Source organism: Urocampus carinirostris, chromosome 15 (assembly GCF_059441175.1).
Source record: "Urocampus carinirostris isolate Australia breed hairy pipefish chromosome 15, RoL_Ucar_1.0, whole genome shotgun sequence".
In the NCBI taxonomy this organism is placed as follows: domain Eukaryota; kingdom Metazoa; phylum Chordata; class Actinopteri; order Syngnathiformes; family Syngnathidae; genus Urocampus; species Urocampus carinirostris.
In genome coordinates this window covers 20,755,617-20,776,210 of record NC_142363.1, presented here as the reverse complement: position 1 = coordinate 20,776,210, position 20,594 = coordinate 20,755,617, and the positions used below count along the sequence as shown (strand labels likewise).

At 39.6% G+C, this 20,594-nt stretch overlaps 2 protein-coding genes across 7 annotated transcripts in view; one reads left to right on the top strand and one right to left on the bottom strand.

Moving 5' to 3' along the window:
- adam17a (ADAM metallopeptidase domain 17a) overlaps positions 1 to 20,520 on the top strand; it is a 30,304-nt gene extending 9,784 nt beyond the window's left edge. The window contains exons 12-21 of one of the 6 annotated variants that reach the window (XM_088353721.1): positions 262 to 461; positions 535 to 638; positions 1,787 to 1,921; positions 2,002 to 2,132; positions 2,193 to 2,271; positions 2,342 to 2,430; positions 2,494 to 2,553; positions 4,381 to 4,417; positions 8,114 to 8,507; positions 20,396 to 20,520. In XM_088353721.1, the coding sequence (XP_088209847.1) occupies positions 262 to 461; positions 535 to 638; positions 1,787 to 1,921; positions 2,002 to 2,132; positions 2,193 to 2,271; positions 2,342 to 2,430; positions 2,494 to 2,553; positions 4,381 to 4,417; positions 8,114 to 8,472 (1,194 nt within the window). In that variant the 3' untranslated portion in view covers positions 8,473 to 8,507; positions 20,396 to 20,520. Of the gene's footprint in view, positions 1 to 261; positions 462 to 534; positions 639 to 1,786; positions 1,922 to 2,001; positions 2,133 to 2,192; positions 2,272 to 2,341; positions 2,431 to 2,493; positions 2,554 to 4,380; positions 4,418 to 8,113; positions 10,911 to 16,406; positions 16,935 to 20,395 lie in introns of those variants that run through there. The other 5 variants (XM_088353720.1, XM_088353724.1, XM_088353723.1 and 2 more) reach the window with 5 other exon arrangements.
- On the bottom strand, positions 11,655 to 18,960 carry iah1 (isoamyl acetate hydrolyzing esterase 1 (putative)). Its single transcript, XM_088353725.1, has 6 exons — positions 18,794 to 18,960; positions 18,635 to 18,687; positions 18,403 to 18,548; positions 16,479 to 16,640; positions 13,366 to 13,487; positions 11,655 to 11,955 (listed from the first exon to the last, which is right to left on the bottom strand). The coding sequence occupies exons 1-6, from the start codon at positions 18,854 to 18,856 to the stop codon at positions 11,779 to 11,781; spliced, it is 723 nt and encodes a 240-aa protein (XP_088209851.1). The 5' UTR covers positions 18,857 to 18,960; the 3' UTR covers positions 11,655 to 11,778.
- Positions 20,521 to 20,594: the final 74 nt, after the last annotated feature.

The following is a 20,594-nucleotide window of genomic DNA, read 5'->3' as shown; positions in this document are numbered from 1 at the left end:
TTGATTTGCATTCAAGTCACAAGAGCATGGAATCAAACTATGAATTTATTAGGGGTTAAAAATTACGTTTTGAATGCGGGAATGCAATACAGTACCATTCAAAAATGATAGTGGCCTTCTTTGAGGGATTGTCATTTCAGAAAACACCTCTAACAAAAATAATGAGTATATTATTTGTTCTTATTATAGAAGAACTAATCCGATTTAAAGAGTTATTCTGAGTTAACTGGCTCATTCAATCTTTCCAATGTCTCCTTTTAGCGTTTCTCCATCTGCAGCAAGACCTCTGTCGGAAAGACGCTGCGTTACAAGGCTCCCCAGTGCTTTAAGGAGAGAAACATCAACGTGTGTGGGAACTCGCGAGTTGAAGAAGGCGAAGAGTGTGACCCCGGCTTGCTCCATCTGAACGACGACGCCTGCTGCTCATCCAACTGCAAGTTCAAACCGGATTCGCAGTGCAGGTATGAAATCTGACTTGTATTGATGCAATTCTTCTTCTTTGGCAACAATAACAAACTAACATTTTTCTTACAGTGACCGGAACAGCCCGTGCTGCAGAAACTGCAGGTTTGAGCGGGCTGGAAGAAGGTGCCAAGAGCCCATTAGTGCTACCTGTAAGGGCATTGCCTCCTGCACTGGTAGGAATGCGCCTCCTGTTGGTTACACACACATTCATTTAGAAATAAAGTTGATCTTAAATACCTCGTCACAATAATTGTATCTGGCCCGGTGACGTTGAATGAGGTTTGTGTCTGGTGACTGGTGTCTCTGTTTTACAAATGAACCTACAGTTGATCTTATGTATTATTTGATATGGCGAGGCAAGAAAGCTATACTGTATATATAAACTGTAGCTTAGAAAAAAATGATTTTCCTTCACATATTAATGAAGTCTATGCGCTGCTCCTTTTGAAGCAAAGCATCAATAGATGGGTAATTCTCCATTCTGAAAATAAGTCCATGTATGATAAAACAATTACTGCATGGCTTGACTTGCTGTTAGCTCTTTAGTTCGTCAAATCCAAATCCTTTGGCTCACTATCCCCCTCTGCTGTGAGGCAGTGTGTCCCTCACTCTGCATCTGCAGGCACTCAGGACTGTAATACCATACATAATTGTTTTATTGATGATATAATGTGAAAATTCTGCCATTTTGAATAAGAAAATCTAAGAATTATGAAGTTAAATAAGAAAGGACTTTAACACTGAATAAATATAACCATTTAATATTTTTTTCATTTCATATTTCCATGATGGCAGTGAGACACATGCTTCTCTTGACTCTACGTTACTGATTGTAGCCCTACTGATATAAATATATTGTACTGGTCAATATTTGGTTTGTAAAGGAAATTTGAAATCAGCAAATTAATTTGTTTTTACATTTCTTTGTCTTTACTCAGAAAACTCAGCAACTGCGATGTCTGTTGACCATAATTTGTAAAATATATTTGTAAAGTAGCTTTTCCTATACACATTTCACAAACATGCTCATTTATAAGAGTTCCATGTATTGCCCAATTTCGTTGTCACAATATGTTAACCCATTTTGTAACAATGACAATAAAGGTATATTCTATTCTATTCTTCTATTCTATATTACTGCTCATTTTACAATAAAAGGTTAGACCAATATTTTACTGCTTTGATTCAAGATGGTCAAACATGCTTCAGAGTATAGTAGTACAGTACAGTGTACCTTTTGAGAAAACGGTAATTAAAGTTTTAGTTATTCTATTTAATGGAGTATTTCAGTTATCCCTCCTGAGAATTGTTATACTTTAAGGCAACAGCAGCGAGTGTCCCTCCCCGGAAAACGCCATGGACGGCACGGTTTGTGTAGACAACGGTCTCTGTCGCAATGGCGAGTGCATCCCCTTCTGCGAGGCTGTGCAGAACCTTCACTCCTGTGCCTGCAATGGTAGGAAGTGAACATACTTTTATCATTATTTTCCTCAACAGTAATGATTTATGATAATGAGTTATTTCTCTTTTATACAGCAACAGAAGATTCGTGCAAAGTTTGCTGCCGGAGGAAAGATGGCACCTGCGCGCCTTTCGTCCTGAGTAGTGGCAGTTTTCTTTTCCTGCGCAAAGGGAAACCCTGCACCGTGGGCTTCTGTGACGAGGGCGTAAGTATGAAAACAGACACAAAACGCCTTCAGAGGGATTCAATGTTGATATTTCCACAGGGGAAGTGCATGAAGCAGGTGCAGGATGTCATCGAGCGTCTTTGGGACTTCATTGACAAACTGGACATAAACACATTTGGTAAGTGCTTCACGAGATAATGGTAGATAGTCTATTTATGTACAATTGAGGTTTAATCTCTCCACACTAGGAAAGTTCCTGGCGGATAACATTGTGGGTTCTGTTGTGGTTTTCTCGCTGATCTTCTGGATCCCTCTTAGTATTTTGGTCCACTGTGTGGTAAGTCCTATCAGCAGTTACATTGTTAGAAATCAGTCACATTTTATGATGTCGCTCTTACAGGACAAGAAACTCGACCAGCAGTATGAAGAGAACACAATGTCGATGTACTGCCCTCTAAATGTAAGTCTTTCATCGCTCATGCACTTTCGAAGTCCTATGTGAGGAATTATAAGGTGTACATGAAGCAATTTAATGGAAACATTTTTCTTTGCTCTAAGACAATTTCATCCATCTAACAGTTATAAAAAACATATACCAATAGTTCACTAGATACTTTGACCTTTAATAGAAGAGCTGTATCTATTTATATCTGTACATTCAAGGAAACTGTGGGGGTCAGATGCATCGACATTTCGTTCTGTATACACGTGTACTAGAATGACAATAAAGTAGATCTGAATCTGAATCTGAATCAATATTTGGCTAACGTTAAAAGTGAAACTAATAATACTAGCAAGAACCTTTAGAGGTCCTGAAAATCTGTTATATTGATTGTTTCTGATATGTGATATGGAATGGCATGATGATATATCATCTAAGTGTATAATGAAGTACTGTCATGTTGGAGAGTAAGAGAAAAACCCCAAAACGCTGCAGAGGTAGAAAAAATGTGGTTTGCGTTTTTGCATCATATTTGGATTCAAACTGCTATGTAAATTTAAAAAAGGGGCGGGGGTGGATGAATTATAATAAACCCTAGCGCTCTGTGGCATTATGTTGCTAGTTTTTGAACATAAAAGAATGAATCTGGAAAAAAATTAAAACAAAATATAATTTAGCAATTAACTGGTAGTAAAATTTTTATTTTCCTTGTATTCATAAGGCAGTGTCTACCAAGGACAACAAATCAGTCAATAGCGAATTCAAAATATGCATTTTTTTCTTAAAAATAGAAAAATTGGGAGTAAGAAATCAAGAAATGCTCATTTTATATTGACAATGTTGATTGTTCCTTGGTTATTCATGGTGCCATCTCCTGGACACTTGCAGTAACAGCAGGTTTGGTGCTCAGTTTCCTAAATTCTCCGACGAAAAAAAATTATATAAGTCTTAAAAGTCTCTCTATCCATTCTGAAATATGATTTCCTCCTACCCCTACAACACATTCATCCATTTTATGCAAGTCACTAGAGAGTTCTATCATATTTTTGATGCAGCTCTTGTATTTGATTTTATGCATATTGCTTCAACAACATATCATAGTAGGATGCATTAAAAGTATTTTAGGATTTTTTTTTCCTGAGTCTGGAGTCTATTTAGACTTCAGAATAAAATCCCACTGGTGAGAACCACCAGGAAAAGTATGTGTGTGTCTGTGTGTGGAGTCAAACTTTGGAATCATTTACAAGACGAGATCAAACAATCGCCAACTCTTCACGTGTTCAAATTTAAGTACAAAAAAAAACATTAGTAGCAGAATACAGAGCTGAAGAAAATGGGGTATGAGTGATACCAGAGATTGGAAATATTGCGTAGCAAATCGATGGCTTACAACTATAGTTAACCTTGTTGTTATTGTAACGATTATTATATCATGACTGTCATTATTGCTATTGTTGTTATTATCACTGGTGTCGCAATGATATTTAGTGACTAGTAGCATTATAACGTTAAAAGATGGGTACTAAGATGATTAGTATTTAACATATGTGACTATTATTATAATTTTTGATATCCGACCTGTAATAGGTATATTCAGACACAAAAGAGGAGTTATCTGTGAAATGTAAGTAATAGGGAAAATGGAGTTGGGAAAATAAGGTTCTGCTTCTTACGACCCCCTTATGTTAACATTTTAGTTGTTGAGTCATTTTTGTCCTGTTTTTATTTTCTAATGTTCAAAATAAAGTTTACATTCATTCATTCGAGCTTAGCGGCAGGGCTATTCGGTCCTTGCAAGCTTCCAATGACCTTTTTTGTTAATTTTGGCCTTTTTTGGAACTGCAGCAGACGCTGGAGGTTTGTAATAGAGCTCCAGCCATAGGTGAGTGTGCTGGCCATGACTTGGTGTTGCAAGGCCATCAAGTCCATGATAGTGATGCATGGTCCACAGGCCCTGTTTGGGATACTCCTGTACTTCTTTACTCCTTGACGTAATCGCTGATCGCCCATAAGGACGCCCCTGAACAATGATCAGAAATTACTTCAAGAACGCAAGATTGCATCTGGGGAGTAGTCAAACTGAAACTTGTCTGGATACAGTGTATGTCTGCGTTTTTTTTTTAGTTTGCATCAGCTGTTAGCAGAGCAAAGTGATTTTAGTTTTTTAAGTCACTTTTTGTCTTTTACACCTTTTTGGTTGTATTCTGCACAGTGGTCACTTTTTAAAGCATTTGTTGCCAACAGCGTTGGGCGTGTTAGTGAAAAACAGTTAACCTCCTGAGAACTGACGCTAAAAAGTAGTCAAGTCATGTTTATTTGTATAGCCCTTAATCACAAAGAGTCTCGAAGGGCTGCACACACCACAGATTATTGCAAACCACAGACTATTATTACACCATCCCCTGATCTAAAACCTACCTGAGGGCAAGGGAAAACCCAAAAACCTCATCATGAAACAATAAAGAAACCTTGAGAAGGGACCACACATGAGGTAATCCCACTTCCAGGATGACCAGGCTGCCATGGATGTTGCAATAATAATTAGTGCATCATTTTGCAAGTAACTAGTTACTAATTTTTGTAAATACTTGCGTAAAAGACTTAATTCCATAAAAGTTGACCGCCTAAAACATCTTTAAAATAGCCACATACTAACCGACGTGTAAACCAACCCGTGGAAATATATTTCTCGGCTTGTAGAATCTTGAGAGCTCCCAAACAAACACTCTAAGCTAAGACATTCCATAGCCATTTTGTCTCTGGGACCACACCAAAATCTCACATTTCTAGTCCATATGTGACCTGATCTACCGAAACTAGTCAGAGTGAGTTAAATATCAAATATGGGTTTTTGGTATCAATGGAAAGTACAAGAAATTAGCTTAAAATTATAACATAGTCAAAACTTTATGATTAACAATTTTGAAGATATGGCCATTTGATTTACGGGCTTCCATCTATCTTTTTTTTTAAAACCTGAGAAAAACATGAATTGAGTTTTTGCCTCTTTTGGTGCGATTCAAATGTTTTTAAAGTTAAATGGATAGTCTAATTTTAAAGTTTATTCTAACAAAGGCATACACATATAAAAAAAAATAGACCAGACTGAAAGATATTTTTATCACATATTTATTTGAATATACATTAAAAGAACTTAGAATTTTGTTTCCTGAAATCAGAAACATTGAACTTGAATGGCTGTTTTTGTTGTTTTGCTTATTCATGTGGATTATGAAAAAAAAATTTGGAAAGTGTTTTTGAATGTCAAATAGCAAAAGATGTAAAAAAATAAAAACAAAAATTTCATTATTTTCCTTGTTTTTTCTCAGTTATCAGCCTGTTGCTAAAAATAGAACGTTGCTACTTGCGACTCATTTCGGCAGAGCAGGTCACATTTTTATCTCCTGTTCGATCGTCGATTCCATCCATGTATCCCTAAGCGTTTGTCTGACATAGTTTTCAGCCACACCCAACCCTCTTGCTGCTTTCAGGTTGCTTGTTTCTTTTAAAGCATTTATTAATTTTAGCTTAAAGTCAGCAGTATTGGACAGACGTTTTCCTTTTTCTACAGGCATTGTGTATTGCAAAAATAATTTTACATGTAACATTATCAAACAAATATGATCCAAGCGGGCAGACTGAGAGCCAGAGAGGGAACAAATTAAAACGTACGTATTTTAAATTGGTCAATGTTTTCATTTATTTCTGAGGGAGAGGGTAAGGCAATTCGATCAAAGCCCAGACTAGCCGACTGAGAGAGGGAGTGAGAGGGAAAGAGGGATGAATCGTTCGGCGGCACGACAAAGGCGCTGGACACAAATTCTGAAGCAAGATTTCGTAAGAAGGTTTACTTTGAGGGAAGAATTTTTTTTTTTTTTGTAATTGAATGGCCAATCGTCTTAGATCTTGGCTGTCCAAAAAGTTCCTTTATGGTGCGGGAAGCATCCGCCCTGCTTTATTCCTGGACCCTGGCTATTTCAGCTGAAAATGAAAATCTCCATTCTGATCCCTGTATAATGCATAACAGGAGCAAAACGGGAGGTTTAACAGTACTTTATTGAATAGTTAATATTTCAACTTCTTAACCCCCCAAATGAAATCCTCAATTTAGACAATTACTTTGAACAGCTGTGGAGGTCATCGGCGTCAATATCAGGTCGCTGAAGTTTCAATAATCTTTGAGGAATGAAAACTAGTGAATGCAGTTTGGTCCGTTACCGTGGCAACCACTGTAGACAACAAAAAAGACTCTTCTGTATTGCAATCTGACACTATTCTCCTCAGTATGATTTCCCTGGAGCTGTCGTCTAGAAATGCAGGGCTCTCATTTTACGCGACAAATTTATGGTACTTGTTATTAGGAAATGTGACTGTTCCTTTGTAACACGTTGGTCCCAACACTGGTTGCCAATACTGTCCTGTAGCTCAATAAATGGTCTGAAGGTGAAGTTTTAGTAGCGTAAAAATGACCGACTTATTAGTAAATATTCTGACTCACTCCTTGGAGTTCACATTTGTCAAACTCATGGCACGTGGGCCAAATGTGGTCATTCATGTGGCCTGCAAAACAATGCTGAGAGCAGCACTGGAGAAACATTTGCTTCATTGTGTCAAACAATGATTGCAGTTTTAACTATTTCCACTGGATGTCGCCAAAGCCAGGCACCAGTAGCAAAGCACCCAATGTCTCATCTCATCTCATCTCATTAGCCGTACCACTTATCCTCATTAGGGTCGCGGGGGGCTGGAGCCCATCCCAGCCATCTCCGGGCAGTGGGCAGGGGACACCCTGAACTGGTTGCCAGCCAGTCGCAGGGCACACAGGGACAGACAGCTCATTCGCTCATTCACACCTAGGGACAATTTAGACCGGCCAATTCACCTGAAATGCATGTTTTTAGAATGTGGGAGGAAACCGGAGCGCCCGGAGGAAACCCACGCAAGCACGGGGAGAACATACAAACTCCGCACAGGAAGTCTGGAGCTGGATTTGAACCCACGACAGGTTCCCGAGACATGAACTGTGCCGCACAAGCGCTAACCACTGCGCCGCCGTGCTGCCCTGCACCCAATGTCATTATACTTAAAATAAGTCGCATACGCATTGTTTAAGGCAATACGAAAAATACAAAAAAAAATATTCTAAAAAAGAAAATAGCCCGTGTGTTTAAAGAAGTTTTAGCTACTTTTTCGCTTTTCTGTCTGCTTGAGATTCCTCCTAGTTAAATAAACTATAGAGGAAATTACACTAGTTGTTTCTCTTTTTTTTTGTTACAAATGCTTTTGACAAACAAAAAAGGAAACTGAACCTCAGTAAAGGCAAAAGAATTGAGCAAAAAACAACAACTCAATAATCGTTTTCTAGTCAAATCTTACAGCTGGAATTATTATTCAATTCTGGGCCTCCAAAAAGACCCTCAGCCCCCCAGCTAAGGCACACTTTTTATGCCATCTGTTTAGAAGTCCCCCCCCCCCGTGGTGATGTTTTTCCTACCATCTGGCCCCTGAGCTCAGATTAGTTCGATCCCATTGCTGTATTTTCTACCCTCTCATACTTTTCGCCCTTTTGTCTCACCAGCAAGAAATCCTGAGCAACTTGGAATCGGCGCCCATGCGCATCGTCAAGCCTCCCCAGCCTCCCGCTTCCTCCTTCGCCGCCCCGACCGTGCCCTTTTCGCAGCCCCGCCAGGCGACCTCCGTCTCCAACCCCATTTCAGGCCCGAGCTTCGCTGCCACGCCGGACAGCGACGGCTTGCGGATGGCCACCATCCAAGAGGACAACAGCAGCGACTCCCCCCCGGGAGAGGAAAGCCGGGCCGAAGACTTCCCAGCCGCAGAAGCTTGCTCGTCGGCTACGAGATCCTCTTACGAGGATCTGAGCGATATGAGCCCGGCGGGTCGGGAAAGGCGGCGCCTCAAGAGGCAGGAGTGCTTTGACGCTAAAGAGACCGAGTGCTGAGTCCGATTGTTGTGTAAGTAACATTTTTTGTGGATGTTGATTCAATGGAAAGCCACTTGAGAGATGAGTTGATATTCATGTATTCTCAATGGTAACACAACTTTGGCATACTACTTCAATAGAAAACTGAGGTCTTTTGATGTCATTAGCACTAAACGTCACAACATGCACCAATTTTAGGTGTTTGGTGGACCGATCCTGCCGTGTGTAGGAATAAATGTATGAACATATTCTTACATAAATACGCCATATAAATAAATGAACACATATACCGTATTTATCCGTGTATAACACATCCCCCTGAATTTCGATTAAAAATCAGTATCAGCTCAAACTTAGCATTGTAGGTGACAAATGTTGAATATGTGCAGCCTTGATTATAATCATTTATTGACAACTTAAACTATAAACACGATACCGACATGAAATTTACAATTTATTCATATAATGCCCTTCAAAATCCGATTCATCATCAGATACACCAAAAATTGTTTGCCTCCGTGTGCTTTTTTTTGTGATTAGACTGGCACACAGGGACAGACGATTCACTCGCTCATTCACACTTGGGGACGATTTGGACCGGCCAATTAAACTGACATTCATGTTTTTTGTAATGTGGGAGGAAACCAGAGTGCCCGGAGGAAACCCACATAAGCATGGGGAGAACATGCAAACTCCACACAGGAAGGTTTGATCCCATGACCACTGTACTGTACCTCACACGCGCTAACCAATGCGCTGCCGTGCTGCCCGCCAATCAGATTGGTTTCATGTATTTATGTGATCTTTTTTAAGCCAATCATATGTGTTGTTTTACACCTAGTAGTTACCGGATGGGTGTCTTTCCTTTGAGACGATCTTGGAAGCAGATCTAGGGGAAAACTAAAGTGGGATGTCCATTGCCCACTGCCCGAAGATAGCTGGGATGGGCTCCAGCACCCGTGCGACCCTACTGAGGATAAGCGGTGCAGATAACGGATGAATGGATGAAAAATGTTTTATCCATCCTCTAACATTCATCTGCGGTACTATGAGCAAAAATAGTGTGATGATGAGATATAACCTAATGCCTTTTCATATGTTTTCTATATCACTAGTGGTCTATTGTTCAGGTTTTGGCGCTCTCCCTTTGTTTGCATCCGATGTTTATGCGGTTGTGGTCAGCGATATACTTCAACTTATCAATCATTGCACAAATACGGTAATATACTAAAACCTCGTGTATAACGTGCACCCTACATTCATTCTTTTTTGGGTAAGAAAAATAAAAAATGTGCGTTATGCATGATAAAATACATTAAATGCAATTATTCATTGATGCATTTTGCTGAGTCTGCTTCCCCCGTGACCTGACCTCAAATTAGCGGTAGAGGATGGTCGGATGGACGGACATTTATGCATTCTATCATTTACTTATTTTTGTTGTTATTCAAATGAGTCCACCTGAGATTTCCACCTATTGGTTGATTTGTCATGAACAAATCATCAAAAGGTGAAAAGCAGTTTGACCCACCTTCTCATTTGAATACAATTGTGTTGTCACAACATACATGACAAAATGACTTTAATGACAGTTATTCCTATATTTACATACTATGGGATTTATTTGTGTTCATTTATTTTTATGGCATATATTTGCAGGTATTTATACATTTATCTGTTTTGGCTTTTATTTAGGCACAGCAGACAAAAAAAGCACTAATTAATGAAACGAAACAACATATTTGCACAAAAACAGCTGAACAATATAATGATATAATACATGAACATGGGGCCAAGCAGAAGCTGAAGTATTTCACTTTATTTTTACGTACGACAGGATTGGTCCTCTTAATAGGTGAGCATTGAGCAAATAAGTGGATTTATCAACACTTGTGTACAGTTGTCAACTATAGTTCAGTTTCCCCCTTTGTGCCAAAGCTGCCTTACTAGAGAGGACAAAGAATAACGATATCTGTAATCCTCAATAGACTCTCCTTCTGATTCCATGACAAAACACATCCTACTGAAGTACCATTTCCAGTTTGATTGTACCTCAAAGGTTTTCTTTTTCAACAGTATTTGCTCACCCCAAGTTGTCATGCTGCACTTCGATACCTTCGGGGGTTGGCAATCAGGGGCTCTTTGCATTTCCTAGTGGCTCCCTGTTACTTTTTCAAAATTGTTTGATAATGGAAAATGATATGGTTTCTGGAGGATGACATACATGACCCAAACATTCTTAACGTTTTCCGATAAATAGTGATATAGAGTGTATTGCTTTCCTTATAAAGGCAGGAATGTCAAACAGATGCCCCTAGGGCCAGATGTTGATGACAAGTGTTTTGATCATTTATATCAAAGGTTAGGATTTTTTTTTTTCTATCAAATGCTACTTCCCCCATGCAAGAGATGAGTAAAGGTGTGAAAGAGCTGACATTCAGTCTGGTTTCATCTATAAGACAATCTTGTTCAGTATTTTGTGCACCCTAGTAGTTAATGTTATTGCCTGATCACTGCTAAAACTCAATTGTAGGTAGAACGATACAGTATAGTACTGAAAAACATAGCTAAATATTTGAGTTAACTTATTTTGCTTGAGAACTTACATTCTGGATCTGGCCGAGCCTGTTATATGGTTTTCTAGGTAAAGCTTAATTATTGTCTGGTCCAGTATGGCTCTTTCAACATTCTGGGTTGCCAACCCCTGCCTTATGCGAACTACTGGAAGATCATTTTATTGTATTTCTGAGGGACCAAACCTCTAGAACTGCCAGTAAGCCACAACGCCCTGTAATGTCTAGAATTGCCTAGGTTAGTTGTTTCTATTTCAATCAACAATCATTCCATGTCTGTTATCGTTTCAAACTGTGTCAAAACTGAATGACATAGATTCCTATCGTGCGCTTTAGTGCCATCTGGTGGTGAGCACAGAAATAGAACCTCACAGTAGCGGGGAACATAGATCTTGCAATGGTTGCAATGTTGTGTGAGGAACCTTTTTAAAATGTCTTCGTTTTTTGCCTATTCTAGACTCCAGGCAGGAAAATGGATTTTATGTTGTGAATCTGAGGTGCTCAATTTTTTCTTACCGTTTTGTTTGTATTTCATACTGCGCTTAAGACGTCTCACCACTGTTGCCTGCTAATTATATTTAAGCCAAGTGACTGTACCGCGGTAAAACTGTTACTCAGTGAAAAGCTTTTATTATGCCCACCGCCAGAATTATTCACGTCCCAATAAAGGATTTGTCCGTACCATATACAAAAAAAAGTTCTTGAGAAAGAGTCCATATCACGTATTGGTTACTGGTCACAGAGCAGGCTGCTTTCAGGAATGGCCGCATCCACGTCGGCCCAGTATGGCAAGATGAAGGGCAGATGGGAGACTTTGTTCTCTAGCAAACTCCAAAGATGCTCTGTTACAAACTGGTTACCTTTTTCGGACAGATGAAGGCCGTCCGACAGGTAGACTGTGAAGTCCTTTGGAGACGAGAAATTACGGTAATTAGATGGTCATGATTAAATTTTTATTTCCATTGTTTTATTATTGAAATGTCACAACCCATATTTAATCGTTGTTATATCATTTTTAACTACCTTTTTTCATATTTAGTCACAATTACCACATATACTCGCATATAAGCTTTAAATGTTCAGATAATGAAGATTGATATATCTGGATTAAGGATTAATATACATTTCAAACGATTCATTGTACCTTTAAGTAGTGCTTCAATGGTAGACACTTGTACGCCATTTACCTATTGGGCACTCATTTCCTTGTTAGCCTCAATTGTTGTCATAATTTTCCACCTTTCCATCCCCTTATAGCTTACTTTCTTGGGAAGCACTCTTATAGGCAAAAAAGGGAACAAAACACAGTAAATCACAATAAAATGAGATGTGGTCCCTACCAAACACCAATTAGATATTAGACGATCGGAAGTATGTGGACAGCGTACAACTGTGGGCCACTGGGTGCTGCTTGTCTTACGCCCCCTTGTGTTCATTGTGTTTCACGCGCTTATAAGACAACCTGCTGATTTCAGTATTTTATAGGTCTAAATTCAGCTTGTGAAATGTAAAATATAATTTTTCAGCTAATTAGGAGATGTGCAAACAAGCACATTTCTGAGTGCCGGTGCGGAAGATTGCAACAAGTCAAGTTCCATTCCCATTTAAACAAAATGCTATTGATTTCCTAAGGCAAATGTTGAGCGCTGTGAGCAAGATTTTTCCTAAGATGGTGAGGCTATTGTCAGAACAGTGCTTCTTTCAACTGGGGATCCCTTCAATGATTGTTTAAAGCCCCAGTGTGTAATATTTGAGCACTAGGTCGCACTCTTTTGTGTAATGCGAACAAAAACTAGTGCTACAGAGCACAGCGTAGCAGCAAGTTGCCGGACAACCATGGCTGCATAAACCTTAGGAAGGGATTCCACAATGTATAAGAAATACAAATTTTTCAACCTACAATTTTTTTTAATAAAAAATAACATTCATATGATAGTACAGGTATTTCTGCTCAGTATTTAAATAATTGTTTTTTTGTTACTGAATTATTGTTTTCTTGTACCACTAATGGCCACTAAATATTACACACTGTCCCTTTTAACTTTTTAATATTTTTACAAGCAGTCTATGGATGACTTTTTGTATGAGCACGGTGGTTAATTCCAACCTTTGCAAATTCTTACAACCATTGCCTGTAGCTCATTTATGCCCGGAATATTCTGTAAATAAAACCTTAAAGGAACTGCTAGCCTTTTTTCGGACTGTAATTTGAAAACGTACCACCTCGCTTCCCAGAATCAAACAAACACATGGAAGAAGAGAAAAAGACTGCCGACAATAAATGATATAGATAATAAAAAAAAAAATCCATAAAACCTGTCCATCTTTCTGCATGAGCGTCCACAAGTCCAAGATGTCAATGCCGCACTGAGCTGCTGCCTGGACGCATGCCTGAGCGTATTGGCCCGCCACGGAGTTAAGACGGTTAAGAGGACACCCTGGGATGTAAAAACACAAACTATAAGCTTTAGTAAAAATGCAAAACTTTACAGTGGCACCTCTAAACGAAAGAATATCGATGTACAATGGTACGTCTTCTTACATTGTTTCTACATACAAAAGTTTCAGGTTACAAAGTACCCGAACGGGAAACTATTGCCTCTAGTTACAAAGTCAAAAATACTGTACAGTATGAGCTGCCATCCACCCAGAGTTCTTCTACCTGGCAACTGGTGCATATGCGGAAATCCAGGCATGCTCCTCGTGTCCCCTTTCCACTCTGTAAACAGTCTACTGTATAGTACCGCTACGAAGAGCTATCCTTCACAATGGACATGCAGAAAAGCGGACAAGGAGAAAAGAAGAGGAAGAGACTTTTTCTGGCCATTGAAACAAAGCAAGAGATAATAGAAATGTATGAAAACACACACTGCTGTGCAAGAGGACACAGCCATCGTTCTATCAGGCCAAATTAAAGACGTTTGGGAAAAATTCCATGAAGTCTTCGAAGGCCGGTTAAAAGGTAAATTATTATTTCCTTTTTTCTTTTTATTTTTTCATGATGTGCCTCTCGTTTTATGTTTATTGTGCGGTAATCTAATTCTAATATGTATTTCTGTCACATTCTAATGCTCATTTATGATTTAAAAAATATATATTTCTGATGGGCTTTGAGTGGATTAGCACACTCAAAAGGCGGCTTCTCACAAATGTTGAAGGTTGAAAAGCTACTTCCGCAACGAAGTAAATTCGGAAGTAGTGGTACTACTGTAAGAGTTTTGTTTGGAACAAAAAATCTTGCTCGCCAAGGAAGAAAAATCCAGGTCCAAGCAATCCCAGACGACTGCCAACTGCTTAGTGCCAGCATCAACCTTTCCCAGTTTGCACATGCAAACTACTACAGGTCCCCCCCCCCAAAATGTGAAATTGTGTGTAAGTTAAAGTTACAGTAACTTTAATTTTAAGTGTACACCATGTGCTTATGTATCAACAGTCTCTTGATCTCATAACTCAATTTTAGCCAAATGTTCCCTGTAATTAATGGTTGCAATCCCCCTCATTAGTCCACAATAAACCTTAAAAACACAATGCAGTACCTATTTACTCACATCAAGACGGACTATGTCAAATACTGCGACAATATTCGTAATCTACGATTTCTGCTATCAGTGACCCTGACGAACCAGACCAGAGCCAAATGGGCAAGACAAGATCTAACAAAAAAGGTTTTTACATTTTCTGTATAACAATGATTACATGGCGTTCAAAATTTGAAATGATTAAAAAAACAGGTAAAATAAGGGTCAAACGCAAAGGTTGGAAGCTATCACCAAGATTTTAGGTGGCCCTAACTAAAAGTCATAATTTCAGTTCCTCCTGACCTTCTTACTTCAATTACCTTTCAGAATAACTTCATGCACTCCTCCCCACTATTTTGCACCAGGCACACAGCTCTGTTTCAGCGACTGTCTCCATGTTAAATCCTCATAACAAACTCACATTTTTCCTGATAATAAAATGAAATGATCTGCATTTCTATAGCGCTTTTCAAGCCAATTACTTCCCAAAGCGCTTTACAGTGTGCTTCACATTTCCCAATAGCGGCCTGGTATTGCAGCCATGTAATAATCATAATATAATTTCCTTTGTATTGTCATTCTTTGTAACAATGTACACAGAACGAAATGTCGATACACCTGACCCGTTGTAGCGAGCCGATGCAGCCGCAGCCAACAGAGGGCGCCGCCATTTTACCAATTAGGTATGACTCGGCCGAGGCGCGAACCAGCGACCTCCCAGTCTCAAAGCGGGCACACTACCATCTAGGCTACTGAGCTGGACTCTAACCTGCTTATTGGGGGTATTAGGGGTTCAGTGTCTTACCCAAGGACACTTTGACATGTAACACGGACAAGCCGGGATTCGAACTGGGATCCCTTGATCCCAAGACGAGCGCTCTACCTCCTGAGCTACTGCCGCCCCTAATCATATCATATTACTGTATTTTTTTAAAGTTCAATTGTCGTAAAGTTCTGACTATAAGCAGCGACATCTTTCCTAAGCTTTCAACCGTGCGGGTTATGCAACAATGCGGCCAGTTTATGCATTTATTCTAATGGCCACCAGGGGCGCCCTAGCAGTAAGGTAAGAGTATGACAGGTGGAATATATGTGTCAAGGAAGTTTCAAGTTTAATGCAACGTCGCGCTTTGTGCATGAATAAAACGAGCATGAACAAACCATCATGGAAAAGGTGTCAATCAAAAGGGGAGGGCTAATTACCATATTAGGAATACTTTTTGAATCCGTTTATTTGTAAGCGGAAATGATGTGGTGAAACGAAAGGATTACGACAAGCAGCGTCCAACCAAGCAGAAATGCGTAAGGCGGATTTCTATTTATCTGTCGGCAATATCGTGTGTTTCTGAGTAAATATTTTACACGTTTGGATTCTGTGGATTGTCCAAGATTTAACGAAGATGGCCAGGGGACGTATCGGTGAGTTAACTTGGCTTTATAGTTTACAGGTATCTCGTTTCAGACTGATCGTGACGGGTATATTTTTAAATGATCATCGTGTCTTGAATCCCAAGAGTTTAAGCTTTCCAAGGATATGTGACATGACGTATATTAAAACCCCTTCTGTGTACCGTTTTTTCTTTATAAATATATCATGTTTCAAAGTGGGCACATGCAAAGAAAGAGAAGGAGAGAGCAAACAAAAGAGATATTAGAAGAAGATAAAAAGAGAGAGAGAAAGTCGGGTACGGCTTTTGTATGTGCAAAATATTTTTTTCTTAAATTGTACTGGGTGCGGCTTGTAATCAGGTGCGGCTTATAATCAGGTCCGAATTTTACTGTACTAAAGGACCAATTAGTTCATTATTACGTATGGTAAAAAATGTGTTGGTTACACAGGAAATTGGAGGAGCGTGATCCTGGAACAAACTGAGATCGTAAAAAGTGGTACTTCTTTACAAGTAAAATCACCTTTCAGCTGGCACGCTTTCTCCCAGGCTGCCTCGTGGATGGGGGGAGGCGTTATGAAGATGACCTTGCCTGCCGGGATCCCCGCCTGGACCAGGTAGTTGCTCATTGCCTTCAGGTTTTCGGAATACTCGCGCAGAGGGACGTGCTGCTGAGAGTTCTTATCTGCGGTCAGATTCCAAATATATGAGTACCACAAATCAGTACAAGAAAAGTCAACTTGCAATCGAGAGAGACATTCACGCACCACACGTGAGTGCAAGGGTTTTGCCTTAATCAGCGCGTCTGTGTCTTTTGTTTAAAGTAAAATAGAATGGAATATATTCTTGTCATTATTACAAAATGGGTTGAACATATTGTGACAACGAAATTGGACGTGGCATTCCGGGTCCACATTTTACAGTGAAGATAAAAGAAAACAAGATAAAGGAACAAAGAAGATATTTGTATTGTCCTTGTTGCAGGCTTTGTTTTTCTCCGGAGGGGGGTGAGGGACAGACAGAGATTGCCGGATCCAACTAGGTGGGGGGGGGAGACTCTGTACGCATGTTTGATTTTACTTGAATAAACATCATCCTTTGCCCAACATTATCAAAGCAACTGTGTCATTTTTTTTCTCGTACAAATGATCCAATGCCAACCTAATAAATGTGTGCTGATGGGAGGGACCAGCCTGGCTGCAACAGCCTGGCTGCCTCAAAATGCACCCCCATCTATCTCAGGCTATGAAGGTTTTGGTTATATGTTCGCCATTACCAGGGTTGGGTAGGGTTACTTTAACTGGATTAATTTCAATTACTTTTGGATTACTCCAATGCCAAATATGCTAATAAATGACAAAAGAAACTAAATATGAATAAAATTACTACATTTTGTGCAGGCTTGAGGAGTAACGGAATACATGGAACGGCAAAAATGATGTTGGCAAGCTGTTTGGATTTATTTTCATTTTGTTTCTGTCGCATTTTATGTTAGTTTTGTCGGAGATCAAAGAGATCAAAGCCAGGAGAGAGAGCTTACCACCTGTTGTGAGTCATAATTTTATTCATATTCAGTTTCTTTTGTCTTTTATTAGGCTATTTGGTATTGGAGTAATCCAAAAGAAATTGAAAGTAATCAAGTTAAAGTAAGCCTACCCAACCCTGTGGGCCATTACATTCCTGAAAAGTGAGATAAAACGAGGTAAAAGTGGTTATAGTAGCGGGAGTGACGTGTGCAAATCTCGGCAAGAATGCATTTCTCGGCACAACATCGGCTTTTTTTAGGAAGTTGAACCAAAAGAGACAACTGTTTTGAGTGAACTAAAGCAGTCTTTTTTGGTGAATTATTTACTTGAGCCAAGCTGAAAGAGCTGGCTCATTTATTGAGTCCAGCTGAAAGAATCAACTCTTTATATATATATATATATATATATATATATATATATATACTGTATACCACAGCCATATCCCCCTAGTGGGAGATGGCTAGAGTCATTTCTGACTCTTTTTTTGGGAGATTGATTCAGAGGAGGGGATTCGCTCAAACCAACTGAGGTGTTGGGAGTCATTAGATGACCAAATCCCCCAATTCCAACCCCTAATGCTGAACACCAAGCAGGGAGGCAAAGGGTACCAATGTTCAAGTCTTAGGTATGACTCGGCTGGTGTAACTCTTTTTAGTGAGCCGAAGAGGCATACTTTTTGTCAACTAAGTCAAAAGAGCCGTCTCTTTTTAGTAAGTAAAGCCAAAAGGTGCCGTCATTAAGACTAAAGAGTTGGCTCTTTTCGGGGAGCCAGGCCGAAAAACCGAGACTTTTTTGTGCGTGAACCGAGCCCAAAGAGCCAGCTCTTTTAAAATATCCCGAATTCCGATCACTCGCGGAAAGTAGTTCCTGTCGTCGTATGTCGGGGCCGTCGTATGTCCGTGAACGAGAAGCGGGTTTTACCTTGCAGGGCGCAATCGTTGGCTCCAAAAAAGATCGTAACCGCTGCGATGTTTGCAGACTCGTTCTGCCGAACAATCCTGGGAAGAATGATCTTTCCCCATCGTGAGTTGTAACCCGAGAATCCTCTGTTGACGACGTCGCACTTCCTGCTTGATCAAGCAAACATTCCCTTTGAATTAAATCGCCTCAAAACGCGTCCATTACAGTAATAAACGAAGACGACTACTAAGACCTTGTTAATTTATCGACGATGCACGATCCCCATCCGTTCACTTGGAAGGAGTTCTGGAAGAGAAACTAAAAGTCAGCTAGCTACAATAACACCGCAGCGACGACAAACTGCAACTGAAAAAGTTGAATTTGTCAAATAAATTGTGAGGGAGAAGCCAACCTGGGTGATGGAATCGCCGAAAAGAATCACTCGAGGCCAATTTAAAGGTTTGATTTTAGACATTGCGGTTTGTTATCTCCCCATTCATACGGACGCGATGGGAGAGTTGGCGCATGCGCTTTGAGGAGGGCTCAAGTCCCACGCTTGGTTCAATCGTTGGGTGGCAATTCCAAAATAAAAGTGAACTAATGTTAGTTGTTTACTGAATATGTAGTCACGATTGTGTGACTATCTTATTATATAAGCTTTATTGTTCTTCAAATTTTTATTTTAATTCATCACGTTATTCATTTTGTTGCAATAGAATAAATCTGATCTATCTATCTATCTTCCTCCCTTCCTCCCTTCCTTCCTTCCTTCCTTCCTTCCTTCCAACAGCAGGGCCTGACAGCTTTCACTGGTTTACCCCTGCCGCATCATACAGGTGCCCTGCCCATCCCTTAGAATGTGTCTAAACATCCCACTATCCTTTTACAACACCTCTCCACTCATTCCTATCACCTAGTTTCCACTATATTTAGACCTCTTTCCTGCAGACCAGATTTGGTAAACTGAAAATATGTGAGCGCCGATTATTCAGTCCGTCATTCTTCAAACAATCTAATAAATTCACCGTCCACGAATTTGTATTAAGTATTTACTTGCTGTATTTATTTGATGTTTACATTTCAGTACTTTTGCAACAATGTTTGTTTTTGATAAATCTGTCCTAATCTCATACCACCTGCAAAATCCAGACCTTAACAAAGGTCTGTTATGAAGATGTGATTTCCTTACGTCGATTGGAAAATCTTTTTTCAGTTAAGTTTCATTTTTGTGGCCCCCCACGCCTTTCTTTTAAAAACTCTCGTCGGCCGTTTTATCGATGCTTGTTTTAGGGGGGACTTTGTCCTGTTCACAAGCCCAGAATAATCTGTTTATTTTGGGAATACAAATCTTCAAATTAGGCTCTCCTTAGCTCTTGTTCCTTCATTCAAATACTCCCTCCAAATCCCAGCAGTTGAATTGAACACACAGCGGGACATGGATTGTCTACGCCAACACTAATTTTCTTAAGTGACAAAATTGTACCTACGATTAAGGGACAGTCTGCAAGCTCTACATTGCAAATTTTACTCATCTATGACAATATGAATTCTATATTGGAAGAAAACACACGTAAATAACAGATTGAAACAATAGTTAAGGCTAGGTTTTTCAGGATCAATTTTAAGGTACTTTTACTAGTTTTTAAAGGTCTTGCCAGCATTAGTAGGGTGTGGGTTCAATAGCTGAACATTGAGGCCATTTCCTGCAGTCCCTATCATTGTGGATAAGCCTCCCACAGGTCCCTTTCCTCACATGGTTAATCTATGCCTTGCCATAATTATATTTTATTTATATTATTATGTATGTGTTTTTATTGCATTGAGTGTATTAAGTGTTTTGGGTTGTTGGTTGGAGAACTAGGGGATTTTATTGTCTTATTGTAAATGGTCTGTGTTTATATAGTGCTTTACAATGTGCTTCACACTTACCCATTCACACACACTCATACACCGATAGCAGTGTCAGCCATGCTTATCGGGAACATTAGGGATTTACTGTAGTGTCTTGCCCTAGGACACTTGGACATATAACACGGAGAAGACGGGAATCGAACCTGCGAACCTCTGGAGCTACTGCCGCCCATACAGCTCTCTAATCGGCATTTCAATGGCTGAAATGTACTTTACCAATAAATTTGGTTTAATTTGTAACTTGTATTTTGTTTAGAATGTGTCTTTATTCACTGTTTGTCTTTATTTACCTAACGGTTATA

Bases quoted from the DNA above. Each gene is read 5' to 3' on its own strand.
- iah1 (XM_088353725.1), bottom strand. From the start codon at position 18,856: ATGTCTAAAATCAAACCTTTAAATTGGCCTCGAGTGATTCTTTTCGGC. The intron at 18,688-18,793 runs GTTGGCTTCTCC...TTTCTCTTCCAG, and splicing joins TCGGCGATTCCATCACCCAG to AACTCCTTCCAAGTGAACGG. The intron at 13,488-16,478 runs GTGATTTTACTT...TTTACATCCCAG, and splicing joins GAAAGCGTGCCAGCTGAAAG to GGTGTCCTCTTAACCGTCTT.